The following is a 21,112-nucleotide window of genomic DNA, read 5'->3' on the forward strand; positions in this document are numbered from 1 at the left end:
CTGAGCCTAATGAGTGAATGAATGAATAAATAAATAAATCTGGTGATGTCATAATAGCACCATGCGGTTTAGCCCCCTGTTCACCCCCCCTCCCCCTCCCCCCTCCCTCTATAGTTGATCCCTCCTCCCCCCTCCCCTCCATCTCTCTCTCTCTCTCTCCCAGTATAAATCTCTCATTCACAAATAGAGGCCAAAAGAGGCTCAGCTGATGTGATGAGATTATTATTTTTTTTCTTTCTGATTACAAATCAACCTCAGCTTAGATAGACAGAAAAACACAGCCACCACCACTACACCACCACCACCACATCCTCTTTGCCCCTTTGGCCCCTCCCCTCCTCTCCCCTCCTCTCCTCTCCTCCCCTGTCATATCCCCACCTCCTCCTCCTCCTCCCTCTTCTGTCACTCGGTCCCTCCCACTTCTCTCTCCCTCACAGCTCAGATCTAGAGTAGAGGACGGACGAGCCTCATTCAACTCCTGCTGGTGCACAGGTTGTGAGGGGAGGGAGGAAAGAGAGAAAGAGAGAGAGAGAGAGAGGAGGTGAAGGAGAATAATAGCAACACAGAGAGGACAGGTGGTGGAGAAGGAAGAGAGAAAGAGAAAGAGAGACAGAGAGAGAGAGCTCACTTTGATGTTTTTCTAAGAAGAAGAAGGAGAAGAAGGAGAAGAAGGAGTGAGGACCAGAAGGAGCAGAGCAGCTCTCAGGTGTTGGGACTTATACCGAGGTTCCTCCAGGGGGAAAGGTGGTGTAGAAGTGACTGTGATCTCCTCACCCTTCCACCCTTCACCTCACCCTTTCACCTCACCTCACCCCACCAAGGATCCAGAGGTCATGGAGCCGTCCATGTCGGCCGAGGTGGAGGTGGAGGAGGACGAGCACAAGGAGAGGAAGAAGATCCACTTCGCCGTGCCGTCCTCGGCGCCCCCCAACCTGGACCCCCGGCAAGTGGAGATGGTGAGCAAAGCAGCAAGTCTTTTTTTTTTAAAGCTTTTACTGTATCTATCTATGGTGATTGAAGTGTTTGACAGCTGAAGCTCTTACAGTACTGACCACTCACAGGTTTGATTCCTTTCCACTTTTTCCTTTACTTTGCAACATCTCTGCTTTGTTTCATCTCTGACAACCTTCCTCTTACACAGAGCTGGAGTTTTCTTTCTTTCTTTTTTTTTTTCTTCTTCTATGTTTTGGCTCCGTCTGCCACACGGTTGAGAAATTATTATGATGACATTTCCCCCCCTCTGTTTCCTCATGAGATTAGAGCCTCGCCGTCTCATCTTTGACCCGTTTAACGGCGTGACATTGAGATGAGTGTGTCACCGTGTTGTGTTGTGTTGTGTTGTGTGGAAACAACAAACAACAAAGTCGCTGTTAATGATTAGTACTTTGTGTCCGACTGTCACTCTCACTCTGTCCATGTGAGTGGCTCCTGTCATCTGATCTTTTGTTTAAAAAAAAAAAAAAAGAAAAATCCTCCAATGAAGCGTCAGATGACTCTCTCTCTCTTCTTTTTTTTTTTTTTGTTTTACTTGATTTTTCTTTTTTTTGTTGGCTCTGATGCGAGCGGCTCTTATTATAGAACAGGGGGGGGAAACTGGGCCAAATCTAGGAAGCGTTTGGTGCCGAGGTAGATCCAGGCCAATGGCTCATCCCTCCTGAGAGCCAGAGAGGAGTGAGAGGAGAGGTGGAGCAGGAGAGCAAAAAGATAGTTAACACACACACACACACACAGACACACACAACGTGAGCTTCACCAGGTGGGCTCACCTGTGTCGGGGTCGGCTCCCTCAGTGAACGTCCCTGTTTCACAAGACCGGAGCTCTGCAGCGTCAAGTTTTCTTTGTAGATTCATGCGGAGTGAAATTGATGAGACTTTCTCTTCTTATCCAAGGCTTCTCTCGTCCTCGGGTCCAAATTTGACCCATTTTTTATATCAGAGACCTGGTTTTCTTTCACCTAATTGCTTGAAAATAACATTTTTTATATAATAACATTAGCCTCTCGTTATCCTGAGACCTGTTCATCTGATTGTAACTTAAGTCCAAATCATTCAAAATGTGTCTTTTTAACTTAAAAAAGGGATAGTTCAACATTTTGGCAAATTGGCGCAATCCAACAACTCCAAAACGTTGTGACCTGCACATTCACCACGTTATGAGATAATAACAGAACTTTACGAGACAGAGTTGTTTTCAAGGTAAATTCATGCAAAACCGCTGATGCGCGTTGCCTTCAGGGGCAGTTTTTCAGCAAGCAGTCTCTGTATTTCCCTAGAAAACAACTCTGTCGGGTAACGTTCTGTTATTATCTCATAGTGTGGTGAATGTGCAGGTCACAACTTGTCCACCAGAGCGTTGTGGAGTTGTTGGATTGTGTATTTGATGAGTTTGATGAGGGAAACCAAGAAATCCCATTAGCCTCCGTAGCGTAGCTCTGAGCAGCTCGCCGCTCTGCTCCGCCGTTCTAAAAACAGCTTGCACCGACAATTAAAGGTAACAAACCTACTCCTAAAACTATAAGGATTATGGCAATGGGCCAATTTGCCAAAATGTTGAACTATCCCTTTAAATATCAGCTTAATGTGCTGTATTGACAATAAAATCCCAACATAAACAGTAAAAGTGGATGTAAAGCAGCAGATTTTGAGCTGTTGTTTGTTGTTTTATGAGCAGATTTCTGACCTGTGAGGACAGAAGTTTTATGGCTGATGTGATGAAGGTTTAAGTAGCTAAATGACTAAATGACATAACGACTTGCTAAATGTGAAATGTTTTGCAACGCTTCACAACCTTCACTCACTCTTCTTCTCCTCCTCCTCCTCCTCCTCCCCCTCTTCTTCTTCTCTCTATCTCTCATGCGCTCTGATCCCTATCGTCTCTTCCAAGAAACTACAGGATATCAATCTACCATATGTGAGCTGCCCCCTCTTCTTAAAAAAAAGAAAAAAAAAAGCTCCTCTCACTTCCTGTTGGTTTTGGGGAGGACCTTGTTGCTGCTCAGTCACCTTATGGCTGCACACACACACACACACACACACACTGATGGGCTATATTTAGGCTCTGTGGGCCGGCTCTGCTCCAGGACACATGCAAATTCAATATATGTACATTTACCGAAGTTACATATATGAACCCTGTGTATTGACACAGAGACCTGAGCCCATGCAAATCTATGTATGTTTGCTTATGCTGTATATCTACCTGCCTATTATATAAATATATATACATATACAGTAGAGTCCAAAAGTCTGAGACCACTTTCAGTTTTTAAAACTAACTAGTTAACGTAATAATAAACCTTTTTTATGCAAATTCCTATTTAACTCCACGCGTGCAATTAACACACTTTCTGTTATGTTGACCTTTGACCCGACCAGTAGTTTGCATCAGTTTGTGGAAAAATAAATTAGCTGCATTGTGAAGCTAAACCTATATATATATAATTTTTTCCTTATGCTGTGTAATAGACTTACATTTGCATAAATTAGCATATTTTTGCATTATTAAACACTTGAGAGAGTTCCCTTTAAGGTGCATTTTGAATAAATAAATAAAAAATGTGCAATTTAAATATGATTAACTATTTAATGGGTAGACAGCCCTAAAGTAAACATTTGAATGTTTTAAGCATATGTTATGAACTTGTATCTCATGTATATACACTGCCCGTACAAAAAAAAAAGTCACACACTCTAATATTTCATTGGAGCCGCCTTTATCTTTAAATACGGCAGGCATTCACTGTGGCATTGTTTCGATAAGCTTCGTAATCTCACAACAATCTCTGATTTCACCAAATGTTTAAAGGTACAATATGTAAGAATGTGGCCAAAAACGGTTACTGCAGTCAAATTCAAAACACAGCGATCTGTTTTTTCCTCCCAGTCGTAGCGGCAGCTCAGTGGAAGCGACCGGAGGCTGAAATGCCACTGACGCCGCCGTGACTGGGAGAGAGGGCTAGGTGGCGCAACATGTAAACATGTAAATTCAAAACATAAACATGATTTGCAGTCTGCAAAAAAAGATTTTTAATGCGAATACTCTGGCTGTACTATTGTTGTTGGTGAGTTCGATCATGTTATATGAACATTATTCCTGAGTCTCTGTGACATATTAGGAGGATTTTACGGCCAGTTGCTTTAGATTTCTTACATACTGTACCTTTAAGCGATCGCCGATCACGATAATTCAAGATTTTTCTCCGACCACATTTCTTCCTTGAAGATGATGCTTCCCCACTCTCCTTTCAGTTTTTAATAATGCATTGGACAGTTCTTAACCCAATTTTAGTCTCAGCAATCTCCTTAGATGTTTTATTTGCTTGATGAATGCCAGTAATTTCACTCTTCTGAAACAGATTAACATCTTTGCACGACCACAGGATGTCTCTTCTAAGAAATGAGACTGCATCAGTAAGAGTTTAATAACTTGTTGCGAGCTGAAACATAATCATCTATGCAGTAATTATCCAATAGGAGGCTTTTACCTATTAGCTTAGTTAAATCCAAGTGGTGACTTTTTTTTGGACGGGCAGTGTTTATACAACATAGATCCATGTAATGATAATATATTTGTTTATTGGCCACAGTAGGGACTATCTTATATAACACTATGCCTCAGTAACATAAAACATATGAAGCCTCAGGTTGGTAGTTGATGACGCTCAGTTGTGTGTGTGTGTGTGAGTGTGTGTGAGTGTGTGTGTGTGTGTGTGTGTGTGTGTGTGTGTGTGTGTGTGTGTGTGTGAGTGTGTGTGAGTGTGTTCAAGTGGCTGAATGCTGGGAACAAATACACTGCAGGGGGAGTGTGGGAAACTGAATGGGCGTTCAGGAGAGGATGTGTTTATGTGTGTTTAAAAGGCAGATAGCATCTAACTAACCTCCAGAGACGTACAGTACGTAGCTATGTGTGTGTGTGTGTGTGTGTGTGGGTTGGTGGACGGTTCAAGACTCTCATTTCATTCCCCTCGTCATTGTCCCACAGCAATTAACTTACTGACGCCCACACACACACGTCCGTCCCCGCTAACGAGCTGCTAATGATTCTCCCATTCTTACACAACTAGAACTATAACTCCTGTACAGCTACTGTTGTTTCCGATGGCATTTAAACGCCCCACAACCAAACTCAATAATGAAAAAAAACAACAACAAAAAAACCCCCACTATCGACTGAACTGCCAGGGCCTTGTTACTATGGAGATGAGCTGCACACCCCCTCCTCGTCCTCCTCCTCCTCTTCCTCCTCCTCCCATCACTGTTGGCATCTGAAAGGTCGACTTTAATGGACGGTCTCTGTCTGACTGCGCGGGGCTGTTTATTGTTTACGTTGGTGCTGTTTGTAGGTCTGTTGTGTGCAGATGCTCTTTGTGTTAATGTGCGAGACGTTTCCACACACACACACACACATACACACACATACACACCTCCCACACACACAGCCTGTAGGAGCAGAAACAGCAACTATAGGTGTGTGTCCTTCAGAGGTGTCAGATGTTCCTGTTGGACGGTGGCTGTGTGTTTATTCTGAGGAGTTTTATTCTTATTCATAATAACAACACATCTCCTTCTGATTTCCTCCTGTAGTGGGTTTTCACTGCAGAAATGTTAATATACGACATAAAAGTCCCTATGTCTGGAGATATCATCTCGATTATTACACATCCTCTAGTCTAGATATATGAAGATATAGAGTTTATAATTTGTACAAAAACAAGTAGGAAAAGTTGTGTTAGTGTGGCTCCATCTCTCTATACTTTTTAAACACACACTAGACTGTGCAGCCATCCAAAATAAGGCAATAATCATGAGCACGGTCAAAAACTATAGTGTGCCCTCCTCGTCTCCATATTCACTAAACTAAACCAAAGTACGCACACATCACGTTACGCACATCTCAGCCAATAAGAAGAAACCAGTTATTATAGGCATTCTTATGACCTCAAATATATGAAATCAGGATAAATCCAACAAATCTAAATTATTTATCACCTTATGTGTATACAAATATATACAAAATGGCTCTAACAAGTTGTTTATGCACTTATATAGATAGAAAAATATCAAAATTATGATTTCTCATATGATTTGTTAACATATTAGTTTATTAAAACAGCATAAATGTTGCATTAATGCGTTAACCAACCCCTGATCCTAACATATATTGACATGGATCTTTATTTATGTCACATACAGTATATCTATAGTATAAACAAACATACTGTAGGCCTACATTTGTATATGGGCTATAAATATACGCCCCAGTTTCTAATTTTCCAGATGACGTCCGACTGTGAGTTTGCACATTTATATTTGGTCTTGTTCAGTCCTTTGAAGACAGAAATCACATTTCTCTCTCTCCTGGTTGGTATATAAATAAACAATAAGCCGTTGATCTCAGCGAGTTCCCTGAATTGTTGAGGCTGAACCTGAAGGTCACTTGATTTTGATTTTTGAACAAACAAACTTCTCTCACTCTCACTCTCACTCTTCAGACTTTGTGGGCCTCTCTGCTCTATTACATCACACTCTAAGCCCCCTTTTTTTTTCCGATTAGTGGTTTTCTCTCTCTCAGCACCTAAAAAAAAACCTTGGCTGGAACTTTTCAAACTCCAAGAACTCATTTGTCATCATTTCATTTCCCTCTCCTTCTCCTCCTCCTCCGCCTCCTCCTCCTCGGGGTCTCTGATGTGTGTCATCTTATTGAAAATCATTCCAGAGGATAAAGGGACTTTTTCTTTCATCTTTTTTTCTTTTTAAAGATGATCATTGTGGAGTTAATCTTCACATCCAGAGGTCAGGAGCAGGAGCCGTGTTATCATTGTCAGCAACAACGCAGAGGAAGCACATGGTTGTTGTGTTTACTGTCCCTCCCCACCCCCTCGGTACACACACACACATACACCGATCCTGCATCCTTTTGCAAGTGACGTTGGGTATAATGTGCATAATGGACGGAGATTAGGGTCACTGATTCCCTGTTGGTTTTCACCAGGCTGACCTGACGTGTGTGTGTGTTTGTGTGTTTCTGTGAAGCGACAGGAAGCTCAGTAAAAAACAAAACCAAAAGACAGAATATCAGAGGATGTTAAAGGGATACGGCAACATTTTTTTTTTCATGTCTTGCCTCACTCCTGAGTCCATGACCAGCAGATAGACACCATCCTTTCGACTGTGCGTGCAGTAACAAGGGAGATAGGCTACGGGCAGAGCTGGCGCACTGCTAATTAGCTTAGCTCAAACATTGGAAGTGTATAGGTAGTGTTAGCCTGCCTCCTACCCGAGCCGAAATCAGCAGTCAGAAGCTGATTTCATTTTAGCTCCAAACTCTGTAAATATATCACTTTATCGACATTTCACAGAAAACCATGACGATAGAATTTGTGCTTTTACTTTGAAATAGGAAGCTAACCTACCCTCGATGTAGCTAGCTTGAACCAAAATAAACCGTCTTTGCTTGAACCCTCCATTTTGACCGATCTCGTCCCATCACCGGCATTTGACCGCTCAAGGTGCCTTACCGGAGAGTTTTGTCAGCTCTGAGAAGTTTAGAGTTGCTGAAGAGTTTCTCTGACGACTTTAGGTGGAGGCAGGCTAACTCTACCTATACACTTCCAGCGTTTGAGCTAAGCTAACTACGGGCGATATGGACTCTATCTCCCTTGTTACTGCATGCACAGTCGAAAGGATGGTGTCTATCTGCTTGTCATGGACACGACACACAAAAAAATGTTGGCGTATCCCTTTAAAGGTCATTGGATCGACTCCCTCCAATGTCAAACACCTCCTCATTAATCCCTGTTAAAGCTGACATGAGGGGTATGATCTCAGCCCCCTCTCCTCCTCCCTCTCTCTCTCCTTCATCCGTCCCGGTCCAGTCTGTGTCTGTGGGTTAAACATCAAACAGCGACCTTTGATGCGTCGTCATGTTTGTGGGTAAACACTGACAGTCTGGGGGACTGTCAACATGCACTCCCAGAGAGAGGACATCTTGTTGGACGCCACAAAGCAAAGCAAAGCAAAGCAGAGCAGTGCATGCTGGGACTGGGCGAGAGGGCGCAGTGATCTTTCCCGGTCAGAAATGTCACCAACCGTCCTAAAAGTGTCTCACTGACTCAGTTTATTCCAATGACGTGAACTGTCTGTCGGCTTCTTCTGAGTTTTTTTCTTGTTCCCTTTTCAAAGTCCAGAACAGTTTGTTGATGTTTCAGGAAGAAGAAAAAAAAAAGAAAAAGAAAATGAATTGGGGAAGAATAATTTAAGAAAGATGAATTGCTCTTTGGAAAGCACAGGTTGCTGCTGCAGCTTGGACAAAATCAATGGGTCTCTGTCTTCTGCAGGTTTATTTTTTATTTTTTTTTTACGTATGTGTCGTCTGTTCCTCCCTGGTGTCGGCGTTCCAGGCTGTGTGTCGGTGTGTCGGTCCTTCAGCAGCTTCACACAGAGTTTCCTTTCATGTCCTGGCTGTTTTGCACTGGAGCTGTGCAGAAGAAGACGTCTCATTTAATTTAGTAAAAATATGTGTTTTATTTTGAAAAACTGCACCTGAACTGAACAATCTCTCATCTCCTCTGTCTGCGCACGTGGATGTGTGTGATGTGTAAACAGCTCAAAAAACAAACCACAAATAGTGAGAGATGTGTCGCCTGATGATGACACTGTACACACTGCACACACACACACACACACACACACACACACACACACACACGTCACTGTCAACAAATCCTCTTTTGTCAGTTGCATGAGGTGTCACTTCAGGAGATCACCGTTAATCAAACCGAGTCGGGTCTGATTAAAGGCCACGAGGAGAAACATCCTCCTAATGTGCCACCGCTCATGATGGTGACGGTGCAAAGACGAGTCAGTGTCTGTTCCTGCAGCTCTTCATCCTGAGGAGCTGGAAACAAGACACTCGAGACGCTGCAGACGAGACTCTGAGGTCCAAATCAAAACAAATGGGATTGTTCTCGATCCCTGTAGAAGATTCTGCTGCTGCTGCTGCATTATGTTGCTGCTGCTGTGTCTGTTTTAATCTCTGCTTTGTTGTTGAGACTTGAACTTAATGAGCTGCACAGGGAGGGAGGGAGGGAGGAGGAGGAGGAAGGGGCACAGCAGGTCATGTTCAATACGTTTCAGAGGAAATGGCTCAGAGAAGAAATAAGGTAACAACACAAACCACAGTGACGTTAAGGGATATTTCAACATTTTGGCAAATTCACCTATTGCCATAATCCCTATAGTGTTAGGAGTAGGTTCATTACCTTTAATTGTCAGTGCAAGCTGTTTTTAGATCGGTGGGGCAGAGACGTGAGCTGCTCAGAGCTACGCTACGGAGGCTCATGGGATTTCTTGGTTTCCCTCATCAAACACACAATCCAACAACTCCAAAACGCTCTCATGGACAAGTTGTGACCTGCACATTCACCACGCTATGAGATAATAACTTATAATTATGTAACATTACGACACATGAAAGCAAATACTCAGAACGTTTGCTTTTTTTTTTTTGCAGCCGTGTCTGGAATTTCCGGTTACGTATTTGCCTCTAAAACAACTTTTGTAATATTACATGATTATTTCATAGCGTGGTGAATGTGCAGGTCACAACTTGTCCACCAGAGCGTTGTGGAGTTATTGGATTGGGTATTTGATGAGTTTGATGAAAGGCGAAAGAATACTGTGCACTGTGCAGAGCTCACGTCTCTGCTCCGCCGATCTAAAAACAGCTTGCACCGACAATTAAAGGTAATGAAACTACTTCTAAAACTATAGGGATAATGGCAATGTTGCCAATGTTTTTTGTTTTTTTTTACAATGAAGCTGCATCATCCACAGATGAGTTTTATAAATTCCTTTTGCATCCCGGCACCGAGCCGTATAACCTGCACAGCAACCGTCAATAGGAGCCTTTTTTCTAGTGGATGACGTAGTGAAACGCGTCACCACAGCGCCTCTCTGCACTTCTGTTTGTTTGTTTATTTGTACCTGAGCTCGTTGACCTCTGGAGCCGTGGCCTTTTGTCAGCGGCACAATGTGACACCTGTGAACTGCACAAGTGCACGTGCAAAGAAAGAAGAGAAAGGAGCCAGAGTTTCTACTGTATGTGTGTGTGTGTGTGTTTGCAGTGTTTGTGTGCAGGGCCGGTCGCCGTGCCGACATCTCTATGAATAAGGCTTTTAATGACTGACACCCCCCCCACACACACTTTGGCCTGGCAGGTGGCGTCCTGTCACTCATTGTCTGAGCTGTGTTGTGATGGTAAACTGTTTATTTCTCTGGAACAACAGCAGCTACCAGCAGCTAATTATATAAATGCTGTTGCAGGGGAAGAAAGGTGGGTGGGGGGGCAGCAGTGTGAAACAAAGGAGGGGTCGTCTGGGAGTCTGAGTATGATGATATCATTCTTGCCGATGGGTGCAGCAGCATAATTACATTTCCTATTCGGGGGGTCACCGGAGAAGCCCCTCCAGATGCTTTCTCCTGCCATCTGTTTATCCAGTTAGCCAGTGGTGGGGTGAGGTGAGGTGGTCTGAGGTCAGCGAGGATGCAGCAGCTCACTCAGACTTGTGGGAATCCAGCGGTGTCGCTCAATGTAAATTTCTGGAGCTTATCGTCCTTGACCCTAAAACATCTGGACACCGGGGTGTTACTACCCGGCAGCAGAGCGCGGCCTGGATGTGTCTGTGACGGAGCCGTTTGTGTCACATGACGACGATGGAGCTGATCACCGGCCTCTGGCTGTTGATTTGTCGTGCTTATGGAAACATTTTGCCTGGCTGGCAGCTTTGTCTGGATGAAACACGTCGGACCGGTAATTAGGTTTCATGATGCGGACAATGGTCGACTGTGTGTGTCGGCGTCTTTGGGCAAAAACACTAAACATACATTCCTCACATTGCAGAGTAAATATACTCAGGAAGAAAAAAAACAACATCTGGCGTGTTATCTTCTGCCTTTTATTTTGAAATTACACTGCAAAAACTCAAAAATCTTACCAAGAATATTTGTCTTATTTCAAGTCAAAATGTCATTTCTAGACAAAACAAATCTCATTATACTTAAAATAAGACTCATCACATAAAAAGTAGCTTGTATTTAGACACTTTTTACTTCTTTCAAGCGTATAGAAATAAAGTATTTTCATTTGAAATAAGTGGAAAAATCTGATAGTGTATCAGGTTTTTCCTCCTTATTTCAAGCACAAAAAACTTGCTTTCACTGGCCGATTTTTATACTTATTTCAAGTGAAAATTTGTTTGAAACAAGTGAAAATGATCTAAAAACAAGTACGTTTTTAGGTGATGAGTCTTATTTTAAGTGGAAAGAGATTAGTTTTGACTAGAAATGAAACATTTTGACAAGAAATAAGACAAATATTCTTGGTAAGATATTTGAGTTTTTACAGTGTATTCACTTAAAATCTTTATTAGCTGAAATTGCATTTTGTCTAAACATGTGTGCAACAGTTAAATGTGCACTAAATCACAGAGATGTGACACAATATAAATGTTTTACACCTGAACCCACTCCCACTAAGCATCTACTGCTGTTTGCACTGGAACAAAAACACTCAGCTCACACTGTAAGAGGGATCCTTTTTCACCTTATTGTGTTATTGAATTCATTGCTAGATTGCACTTAGAGCACCGCCCGGGGCTCTGCCACTTCATTTTAAAAGGCTCACAGGGAGGAGGAGGAGGAGGAGGAGGGGGAGGAAGGGGAGGTGAGTGGGTGTGGGTGGTGGGGGCACAGGGCTCAGATAAAAAGAGAAAACACATTTAAAGATCACGACAACAGCAGCAGAGACGGGGAATAAAGCTGCAGCAGAGACACAGACAGAGACGGGGGGGGGGGGGGGGGGGGGTTGTTTATGGCCTGATAGATTCAGCTCAGTCCCAACAGGAAGAAAGAAAGGACAAAAAGCTGAATGTGTTTATTGTGCAAACGGAAATAAATGACAATCAAAAGGACGTCAGCGTTCAGCAGGAAGCAGCAAACACGTTTCTTGGATTCATATTCAACTTCATATTTGGATCGTTGCATTCATCTTTCTGGCTGTAAAAAAAAAAGAAGAAAAAAGTTGCTCCTTGGTTTATGTTTGTTCCCCTCTGTGCACTGTTGTACTATATGTTCTCTGCACACACACACACAAACGCACACACATATGTGTTTGTCTCTGTGCCGGTGGGCAGATGCCACAACAACTGCAAATCAATCTTGTGCAAATCCATATCTGGGCTGAGCCGGGTTACAGCAGGGCCGTGATGAGAGAGAGGGGTGAGGGGGGGGGGGTGAGAGCAGTATTTGGACCCAAGTGATGCCAACACACACACACACACACACACACACGGCTCAATAGGCTGTGGTTCTGCTGTACCACACTGCAAAAACTCAAAATCTTTATCTTATTTCTTGTCAAAATGTCTCAATTTTAGTCAAAACTAATCTCTTTAACTTGTTTTTAGACAGTTTTCACTTAGGGAGACCGGGAATGTTTGTAACAAGGGGATGGTTGTAACATCATCACTTTCACCAATAAGGGATAACATTAGAGTACCCACTCACTCCCTGACATTGCATGTGAATTTGCATGGCTGTGTGTAGGTTACAGCCAAAAAACATTTTTAAAGGCCAGAAACTAATATTTTGGACCAAGTCTAAATTTTGACTAGTATCGATACCGTTGAAGTTTGAATTAGGTAACTTGTATAAGATGAAAGAGCAGGTTCCTAGGTAAAATATGAGTCATTTCATTGATGTTTATTTCAAACCACCATGCTGGTACACCTAATAAAACAGTGACTGACAGGGGTGGGGATGGTTGTAACACCTTTTACCTTGTTGTTGTTTTATTAAGTGTCACTAACTGTCAACCATCTTTCCTGGAATTATACATGAATTATTAGCTGCTTCTGACCTCTTGCTGAAGGTTTCCATTCATACATGTTCACCTTTCATCTGTATTATCAGAAGATGTTCTTTAAGAAGCTTTCTCCACACCACTGTCACTGTTCTTCATTGAACCATCAGTGATGAGTTCTTTTTGTTCATACTGAACCATAGAAAGATGCTTTATGGAACATGCAGGAAAAACTTACATAGATGCATGTTCTTTTGGTTTGGTCTCAGTTTTTAGTTTTTAATCTCACTGTTACAATTGACCCCAGGTTGTGTTACAACCAACCCCGGTAGTGGGGTAGGTTGCAACAGTGGCACTCCTTGCATTTGACATCAAATTGTGAATTCTTTGATATACTTTGAGAAGTTTAAGGCATTGCTATTTGTAGTGGACAAATAAGGGGACTCTGTGTCAAAATTTTAGAGCCCTACCATGAACACTATGCAAGTTATGGGAGCTGAGACAAAAAGTGTTACAACCATCCCTGGTCTTCACACATTTTCAATTGAAATAAGTAGAAAAATCTGCCAGTGAAAGCAGGTTTTTTGTAGCCTGACAAGCCAGACTATATCATTAAAATGTCTAGTCTGGCAACGACTGGTAGACCTCGGCTCAATCCAGGGGGCGGGATGAAGGCTGTCTTTCAAACTGCCTCTGCACCAATAGGGTAGCGCTACGACCAATCAGAGCAAAGAGCAGGATGACGTTAGCCTGACAAGCCAATTAAAATGTATGTCGTCATCACGTTAAGCCCGCCCAACGACTCTCTAAACAGATAGAGCGCTGTGATTGGTGAACACAATCGGTGTTTGAGACTCAAAAAGTTCCTATGGCTCATTTCTAGACCCACCTACGGAGCAAATATATTTGCTGCTACTAGGGTGCATCTAGATTTCTAGGCTAATTTTTCTACTTATTTCAAGAGAAAATATGCTGAGTGTCTAAAAATAAGCTACTTTTTAATGTAATGAGTCTTATTTTTAGTATAATTAGATTTGTTTTGACTAGAAATTACATTTTAACTTGAAATAAGACAAATATTAAAGCAGAAGTTAGCGATGCGGTCGTTTTGGCTAACTTCTTGTCAGCCGATGGAGTTAGCAGTCCTCGTCCTTCGTCCCTACGTCACCACATTCACGCGCATCCCTTGGCTGCACACACAGAGAGGACTGCCCCTTTATGCCGTTCTCTCTCCTCGCATTGGATAAAGGTTGTAGGATACAAGGAAAGTTTTCTCCTCGGCTTACAGCAGAGCAGAGTGACTGACAGACCCGTGTTTCAGACCAAACACTCTATGTAAGTGATTGCTTTCAGAAGATATATTTAAGACTTATATTAACACAAACATTCTGCTTACTTCTGCTTTAACTAGAAATAAGACAAAAATATTCTTGGTAAGATTTTTAATTTTTGCAGCAGAGCTGTGTGACTGCGACAGGGGAGGGAAGACACCTGACTCACACCTGACTCCCTCTGAGATGCTCGACTGTTTGCGCTGGTGCAGGGTGGTTAGAGCTTCAGAGTCTTTCTGTCTCATCCCACAGAGCCCCCACCCACCCACACCCCCCACCCAACCACCCACCTCAGGAGACTCCTCCGATCTAGTTTACTCTGTCCTACTGCCGCTGCTTTTTATAGGCCCGGCCGCGGCAGCAGCAGCAGCCTCCAGGGAACAGACCCATATCAGCTTAGATCTGCACCCACCAGGCTGCTGCGTAAGGCCGCGCCGAGCCAGAACACACACATACCTGTACACACACACACACGCTTATACACACATACGCTTATACATACACGTGTGCAAAGTCAACATTTACCAATGACTCATGAACCCAGTCGCCCGGACTGAGCTACTGGAGTCTCATATCGCCGTCTGTGCCTCCAATTAGACCCGACAGTCACAGAAACACACAACTGTTTGCATGTTCTCAGCTACGGAAGAGGATTAGGGTCATACATGTGATTTTTTTTTAATCATTATTATTATTATTAGTCTGACTTTAAACTCTTTAAATTCTGTGTTAAACAAATCCCACGTGGCTGAGATTAAAACTCTCAATTCAGACAAACGTATACTTGTTTTCACGCGTGGCTCTATAATCCTCAAAAAGTCACAAGTGTGATGAATGAATGAAAGTCAGGATTCAGGATTTTTAATCTCAGGTTTATCAGGAAGGAGCCAGAAGTTTAATCTGAATGCTGCCTTTAATTTGACTGTAAATGCGTCCTGAGAGTCGTTCAGTTCACTTCTGCAGGATTAGGTGTTGCTGCTACAAACAGGAAGTTGGGGAGGGGAGGTGTCGCAGATGTTGATTACTGTTTCTACAGTAGCAGCGTTGAATCTACGTCAATGTGCATGTGAGACTTTACATCTTTGAGCTCAGAGCTGAAAGGTTATAGTCGGTCACAGACTCACAAACCAGCTTCCAACATGTAAAGGTATCATGAGGTCTTGCAGGATTTATAGTTTGGGGCGACGTAGAAATTACAAATAAGATTTTTAATTAGATGCAAAATTATGAAACAGCCCGCTAGTGCAGGATGAGTCATCAAACATTTGAAATTGTTTTACAGGAAGATGACACCGGGGGAGATTTTTAATTTGTAACTAGACATTAATGATGCACGCGATGGTGATGATTCTTACTTCTTTATTGCTTTATCTTCTCCTCCTCTGTTTGCATCACTTCCTGCTTTGTTGCACCTCATACATTTGTCTTTTTCTGACTTGTTTTGTGAGAAAACAGCTGTTTGGGTGGTGCATAATATTCTTCATGCACTGGTTACATGCATCCAGTCATGATAGCAGACACGTTTCATCATGTATGTGTTAATAATTAGTGTATTGATTACTTAAAATATGTTACTGCCACCTTTGATTTGATTTGAAAATACTCAGATAACAACTTTTTTGACATGAATTTGGCATCAAGAGTTCAGTGAACAATTAACGTGTTGATTCAGGTTTAAAAACTGAGAGAAGAGACATTTTTCCAGGTTAAATAATATGTGACTTGTTGTGAGTTTTATTCCCATGTGGCCTTAATCCTCCTCTGCAACAAACACAATCTGAAATGGATTTACGGAAGTTGACAGAAATCGTCATCAAATCATCGACAGTGCAGGAAATAATAATAACCACGTGAAGATCGTTGATGACCTGACGCAGATCTATTATAGCTCCATATCTCCTGTATGTATGAGATCCTGCCACATGCACATATATAATGCACGATCCCACTGTTTTTCACTGCGACTTAATCTCTGTGTGAGAACTAATGAGGTGCTGCTGCTTCTCAAAGGGGGGTGGTGATAGTTTGTGTGTGTCTGTGTGTGTTTGGGGGGGGTTAGTTCCTGCATGGCGTTCACCTGTGGAGCCGCTGAAAGGCCACCTCAGCCTCAGCAGCCCCAGAGGGCACAGTCCACTGATCTGAGTGTAGAAACTATGGCTGCCAGCAGAGGAGGAGGGAGGAGGGAGGAGGGAGGGGTTGGGGTGGATAAAGCATAGCAGCAATAATCTCCAATGCTGTGGCCCAGTGTTGTTGTGGCGTAAATGAGGAAGTCGCATACAATATTATGTAACTGGTGCAGAGTGGCGAAGGTTTTAAAGGCTGGAAAATTACTAGAGTCACGAAGCGTGTTTGTTTGTATCATCTGGCAATCGGCGATGTCATGTCATGCAGGAAGAGGCACGTCAGCACAGCAGCACCCACGACCTCACTTCCTGTTCATGCATGTGTGTGTGTGTGTGTGTGTGTGTCTGTTAATACCGACTACATGATTTTAATATTTCAACATGTTTACGACCTGTTTTGTTTTATTTTTTTTTTTTTACAGCTGATCTGAGAGCTGCTCTGTTTTAGGAGGTCAAGTGTTGGCATTTCATAAAACCACAAGGATGATAACCTAGATCACACACACACACACACACACACACACACACACACACACACACACACACACACACACACACACACACACACACACACACTCAGGTAAACAGGTGATGCCTCCTCTCAGTGACCTTAATTATCTCACCGTCCTTTTACCTTCCAGTTGTTTCACTTTCTCTATTTTTATCTCGTCTCGTTAAATGAACCTGGACTCGGCTCCTCTGAGTCTCTCTGCCTGCAAAGACGCCTCATTTTATAAAAGAGGGGATGAAACGAGAAATTCAGACTATTCAACTTTTGCTTTTGTTTCTTACGTAATTTCCTATCAGATAAAAGTTATAGTCCAAGACGTCACAGTCACTTCGCTGCGAGATGTTTCTCTTTAGTTTAAATGCATCAGAACCTGTGGATTCAAACAGAGCAGACGTGAGTTAAACCTGAAAAAAAAAACATAAACCAACAACTACTGAGAAAGAGGAAGAAGAAAAAAGATGAAAAACAGAGGTGTGGCAACTGTTTATCATTTTTCAGAAGAAACTAGAAGTGGCATTTTCTAAGCAGGTGTAAAAAGTGTTCTTTAAAGGGAAGTTACCACACTGATCTAACCAGTTCACATCTCAAAGAAATTTATGTTAGGATGATGTGGAATATGTAAGGGATAATGCCCGACGAGGTGTCCATTATCAGAAATTAATGGACGACGCGGAGGCGTGAACCGTCCGACGCGAAGCGGAGGACGGTTGCTTCCGCGAAGTCCATTAATCTCTGATAATCGGACACCTCGAAGGGCATTATCCCGCTTATACCATGGTCACTTGCGAGAAAAATACATATTAAATCAATTACTTATAATTTAATGTTGTTTTTACCGTTAAAATGTTGTTTTTACCGTTAAAATCACACGTCTTTAAGCGGCTGAGCCGAGCGGACTATTTAATAACACTCGTTGGCAATAAAAAAAAAAAAAAAAAAGAGGGACCCGCTGTGACCGCAGCGTACAGCCAGTGACTCTGCCACAGCCTGATAGCTGATCAGTGAAAGGAGGTGATGTGACGGCTCAAATGTTACGTGACACAAAGTATTATTTCAGACGGCCAGTGCACTTCTTACCGCTGGTGTGTTTACAGACTCCAGTGCCGTGATGCGCTGGAAAGAAAGTTGTTATGGTCCGAGTGTCCGTTGCCGTGGTTACCAACAAGCGTTTGAGCCAGCGCAGTAATATTTAGAACGTAATCAGGCTATTTTACCGGAACATCTTTATAGGTGTCCATTATCACTTTTTAATGGACACCCAGCAGCCAATCAGAATCGAGGATTCACCCAGACCATGGTATAAGTAAAATTTAGAGGTTTGCTTCTGATTAATTGATATTCTGTCGACGTTGTTATAATTTAAAGCAGAAGTAGGCGATCCGGTCGTTTTGGCTAACTTCCTGTCAGCGGATGGAGTTAGCAGTCCCCGCCCTTGTCCCTACGTCACCACATTCACGCACATCCCTTGGCTGCACACACAGAGAGGACCGCCCCTTTATGCCGTTCTCTCTCCTCATTGGATAAAGGTTGTAGGATACAAGGAAAGTTTTCTCCTCGGCTTACAGCAGAGCAGAGTGACTGACAGACCCGTGTTTCAGACCAAACACTCTATATAAGTGATTGTTGTCGGAAGATATAACTATTTAAGACTTATATTAACACAAATATTCCGCTTACTTCTGCTTTAAACAGAAAAGCCATAATATTCTCCTCCACTCACCTGTTGACCTTTTGACATCTCACCATAACTTTACAACCATCCAGTGGATTTTTGCCCCCCTAGTTTAAAAGCTTAAATATAACACTCGACTATGGCAACATCTGGTGTGTGTGTGTGTGTGTGTGTGTCTGGGAGCAGGTGTCAGGCAGGCAGAGGCAGCAGCAGGACTCACAGCAGCACAGAGCCCCAGGCCTCCACACCGTACCGGGAGAGAGAGATAAAGGAGACGGAGGTGGAGGGTGGGGTGGTCAGAGGAGAGATGGGGGGGGGGGGGGGGTCAATTGAGGTGAGGTGTATATGGATATGTCAGAAAAGATGATATTTGGTGATGGGAGGAGCGAATAATATGAAACATATGTAATGTTTCCGTCTATAACACCTATTATTAACACCATTATCACATCATCTGGATATATAAAGCTTAATGCAAGTTTGTCTAAACTGCAAAGTTTGTCTATATCCTACAATTCTTTATGCTTTCACTTTTTAATATCTCAGCAGTTCTGGCGTATATATGCCTATGCATAGCTTTAAGTTTTGGTGTTTTATCATCATACCTGCTTCAGTCTGAAGAAGAGCAGTACGCTCGAAACGTTGCTGATTTTGTTGGATGTGCTAAATAAAAGCACATAAAGGGAGCTTAAAGCAGATATCATCGGCACGGCCGTTTCGGCTAATGCTGTGTTCAAGGCAGGCTTTTGAAACTGTAAGTTACAGCTTCAAGTCACAACTACGACTTGGTAGCGTTCCAGGTAACCCGTAGCTCGTGTTTTTACCGTCCTGTTGTCTGTGAAAGTTCCCTATAACGGCCACTCGTAACTTCCGACCCGTGAACTCGTACCAGATCGAACTGGTATGACTTCACAGGAAGGAAAAACACAAAGTACGAGTTTCCTTGAACGCACCATGAGTTAGCAGCCCCCGCCCTTATCAGGCATCAATTGGTCCTCGTGCTACGTCACCACATTCACGCGCATCCCTTGGCTGCACACACAGCCCTTCATGCCGTTCTCTCCCCTCATTGGATAACACTTGTATCCCACAAGGAAAATTTTCTCCTCGGGTTACAGCAGAGCAGAGTGACGGAGAGACTCGTGTTTAGGCTGAAATACTTCATGTAAGTGATTGCTGACGGAAAATAGGACTATTTAGGACTTATATTAACAAAAACATTCCACTGATATCTGCTTTAAGTGTGCGGTCTCCTCTTTTCTTTTTTCTTTATTTACATTTATGTTTGAGGCCAGCACCTTTTTAATTGGATGTGCGCGACCTTTCTACTTTTTTGTTATCATCATACTGTCATTCTGTTTATAGAAGTCACTCTGTCACCATGTTTTGAAAAGTATAAATATGATTGAAATGGTTATTACATTTGGTGGTCTCAGACTTAAAGAACCTACTGGGTACGGAGCTTTGAGGTCACTATATAAAGTATATGTGACATCATGTCTTTACTATATAAACATACAGATTTACATGGGCTGGCTCATACATGCTTTTATTTTGTAGGCCAATGTTCATATTATGTGATGTTGGCCTGTAGAAATTCAACACATGCACATCGGTCATATGTCATATGGAAATGAATGTGCATATGATGGATGCGGGAGGAAACGGGAGCGCGCGGTGCAGCAGAGGATCATGGGACAGATTGATGGTGTGACAGACAGCAGCTCCAGGATGGCACGAGCAGATTAACGCTCGTCGTGTCTTCTGTTCTGACGTAGCTAAATACGGGTCAGGTCCACGGTCGATTACTCCGTGTTGTCGTGTTTGATTCCCACACCGCGGCCCCGCCAGCTTCTGTGCTTTGGCAACACGCGCTCTGTACGTCCAGTGACGCACAGTAGCTACATGCTGCACGCGGCACCGAGGTTCAAGGTTGAGTTTCCTCCTCAGAGGACACGTTCATTCAGTCTGAGGATGAGTCACTCACCTGCTCAGCTCTTTATTTATTTCTACTTTTATTTATTTTCCACCCAAGCTGTCAGACATTATAATCCATCACAGTCAAAGCTCTGAGCTCTGACTACCAGTGAAGGCCCCACACTCCCCTCAGCACCATGACTGGAGCTGATGGCTGCAAAAACATTTAGAGAAACTATAATTTAGTACAAAAACACTTCTCACTCAACTTTTCCTCTGTGTGGAGGTTGTTTTACTTTTATCATTGGTTTCATTCAGAGCAATGCACCAGGGGAATTCTCTCTCACAATTATACACATTGTTTAAAAAATAGGGCAACTTTTCATTATTAATAAGCATCGTTTTTTGCACGTGTCTTCATCTAACAGCTATTAAAGCTGCTGGGAAACCTAAACAGACTAAAGTGAGACTCCACCCCTCAAAAAAATAATCTTTTTAAGCATCAAACGATCACTTCCTGTTTGCATGTGAAGTAGCCGGTGGAAAGTTTGCATTAAACTTGAGCTTGAGCGGAAACTTGAACCCACTCTTGCACCACTATCTGTTTAAACTAGACAGTAATCAATCAATCAATATGGAGATGTCATGATTAATCAACTGACAGAAGTACAGAGAACCTCTACTAGAGTTCTGTACTTT

The 21,112-nt window shown here is 42.8% G+C and overlaps 1 protein-coding gene across 4 annotated transcripts in view; it reads left to right on the top strand.

Annotated features, from left to right (window-relative positions):
- The first annotated feature begins 453 nt into the window (after window positions 1-453).
- The window catches only part of ppp1r1b (protein phosphatase 1, regulatory (inhibitor) subunit 1B), a 31,872-nt gene continuing 11,213 nt past the window's right edge, over window positions 454-21,112 (top strand). Inside the window, exons 1-2 of one of the 4 annotated variants that reach the window (XM_085783433.1) lie at window positions 454-956; window positions 2,885-2,911. In XM_085783433.1, the coding sequence (XP_085639559.1) occupies window positions 834-956; window positions 2,885-2,911 (150 nt within the window). In that variant the 5' untranslated portion in view covers window positions 454-833. The remainder of the gene's footprint in view (window positions 957-2,884; window positions 2,912-21,112) is intronic. The other 3 variants (XM_085783434.1, XM_085783436.1, XM_085783437.1) reach the window with 3 other exon arrangements.

The sequence above is a fragment of the Trachurus japonicus genome, chromosome 8 (genome assembly GCF_045865225.1).
Source record: "Trachurus japonicus isolate A0001 chromosome 8, Traja_1.0".
Classification (NCBI taxonomy): domain Eukaryota; kingdom Metazoa; phylum Chordata; class Actinopteri; order Carangiformes; family Carangidae; genus Trachurus; species Trachurus japonicus.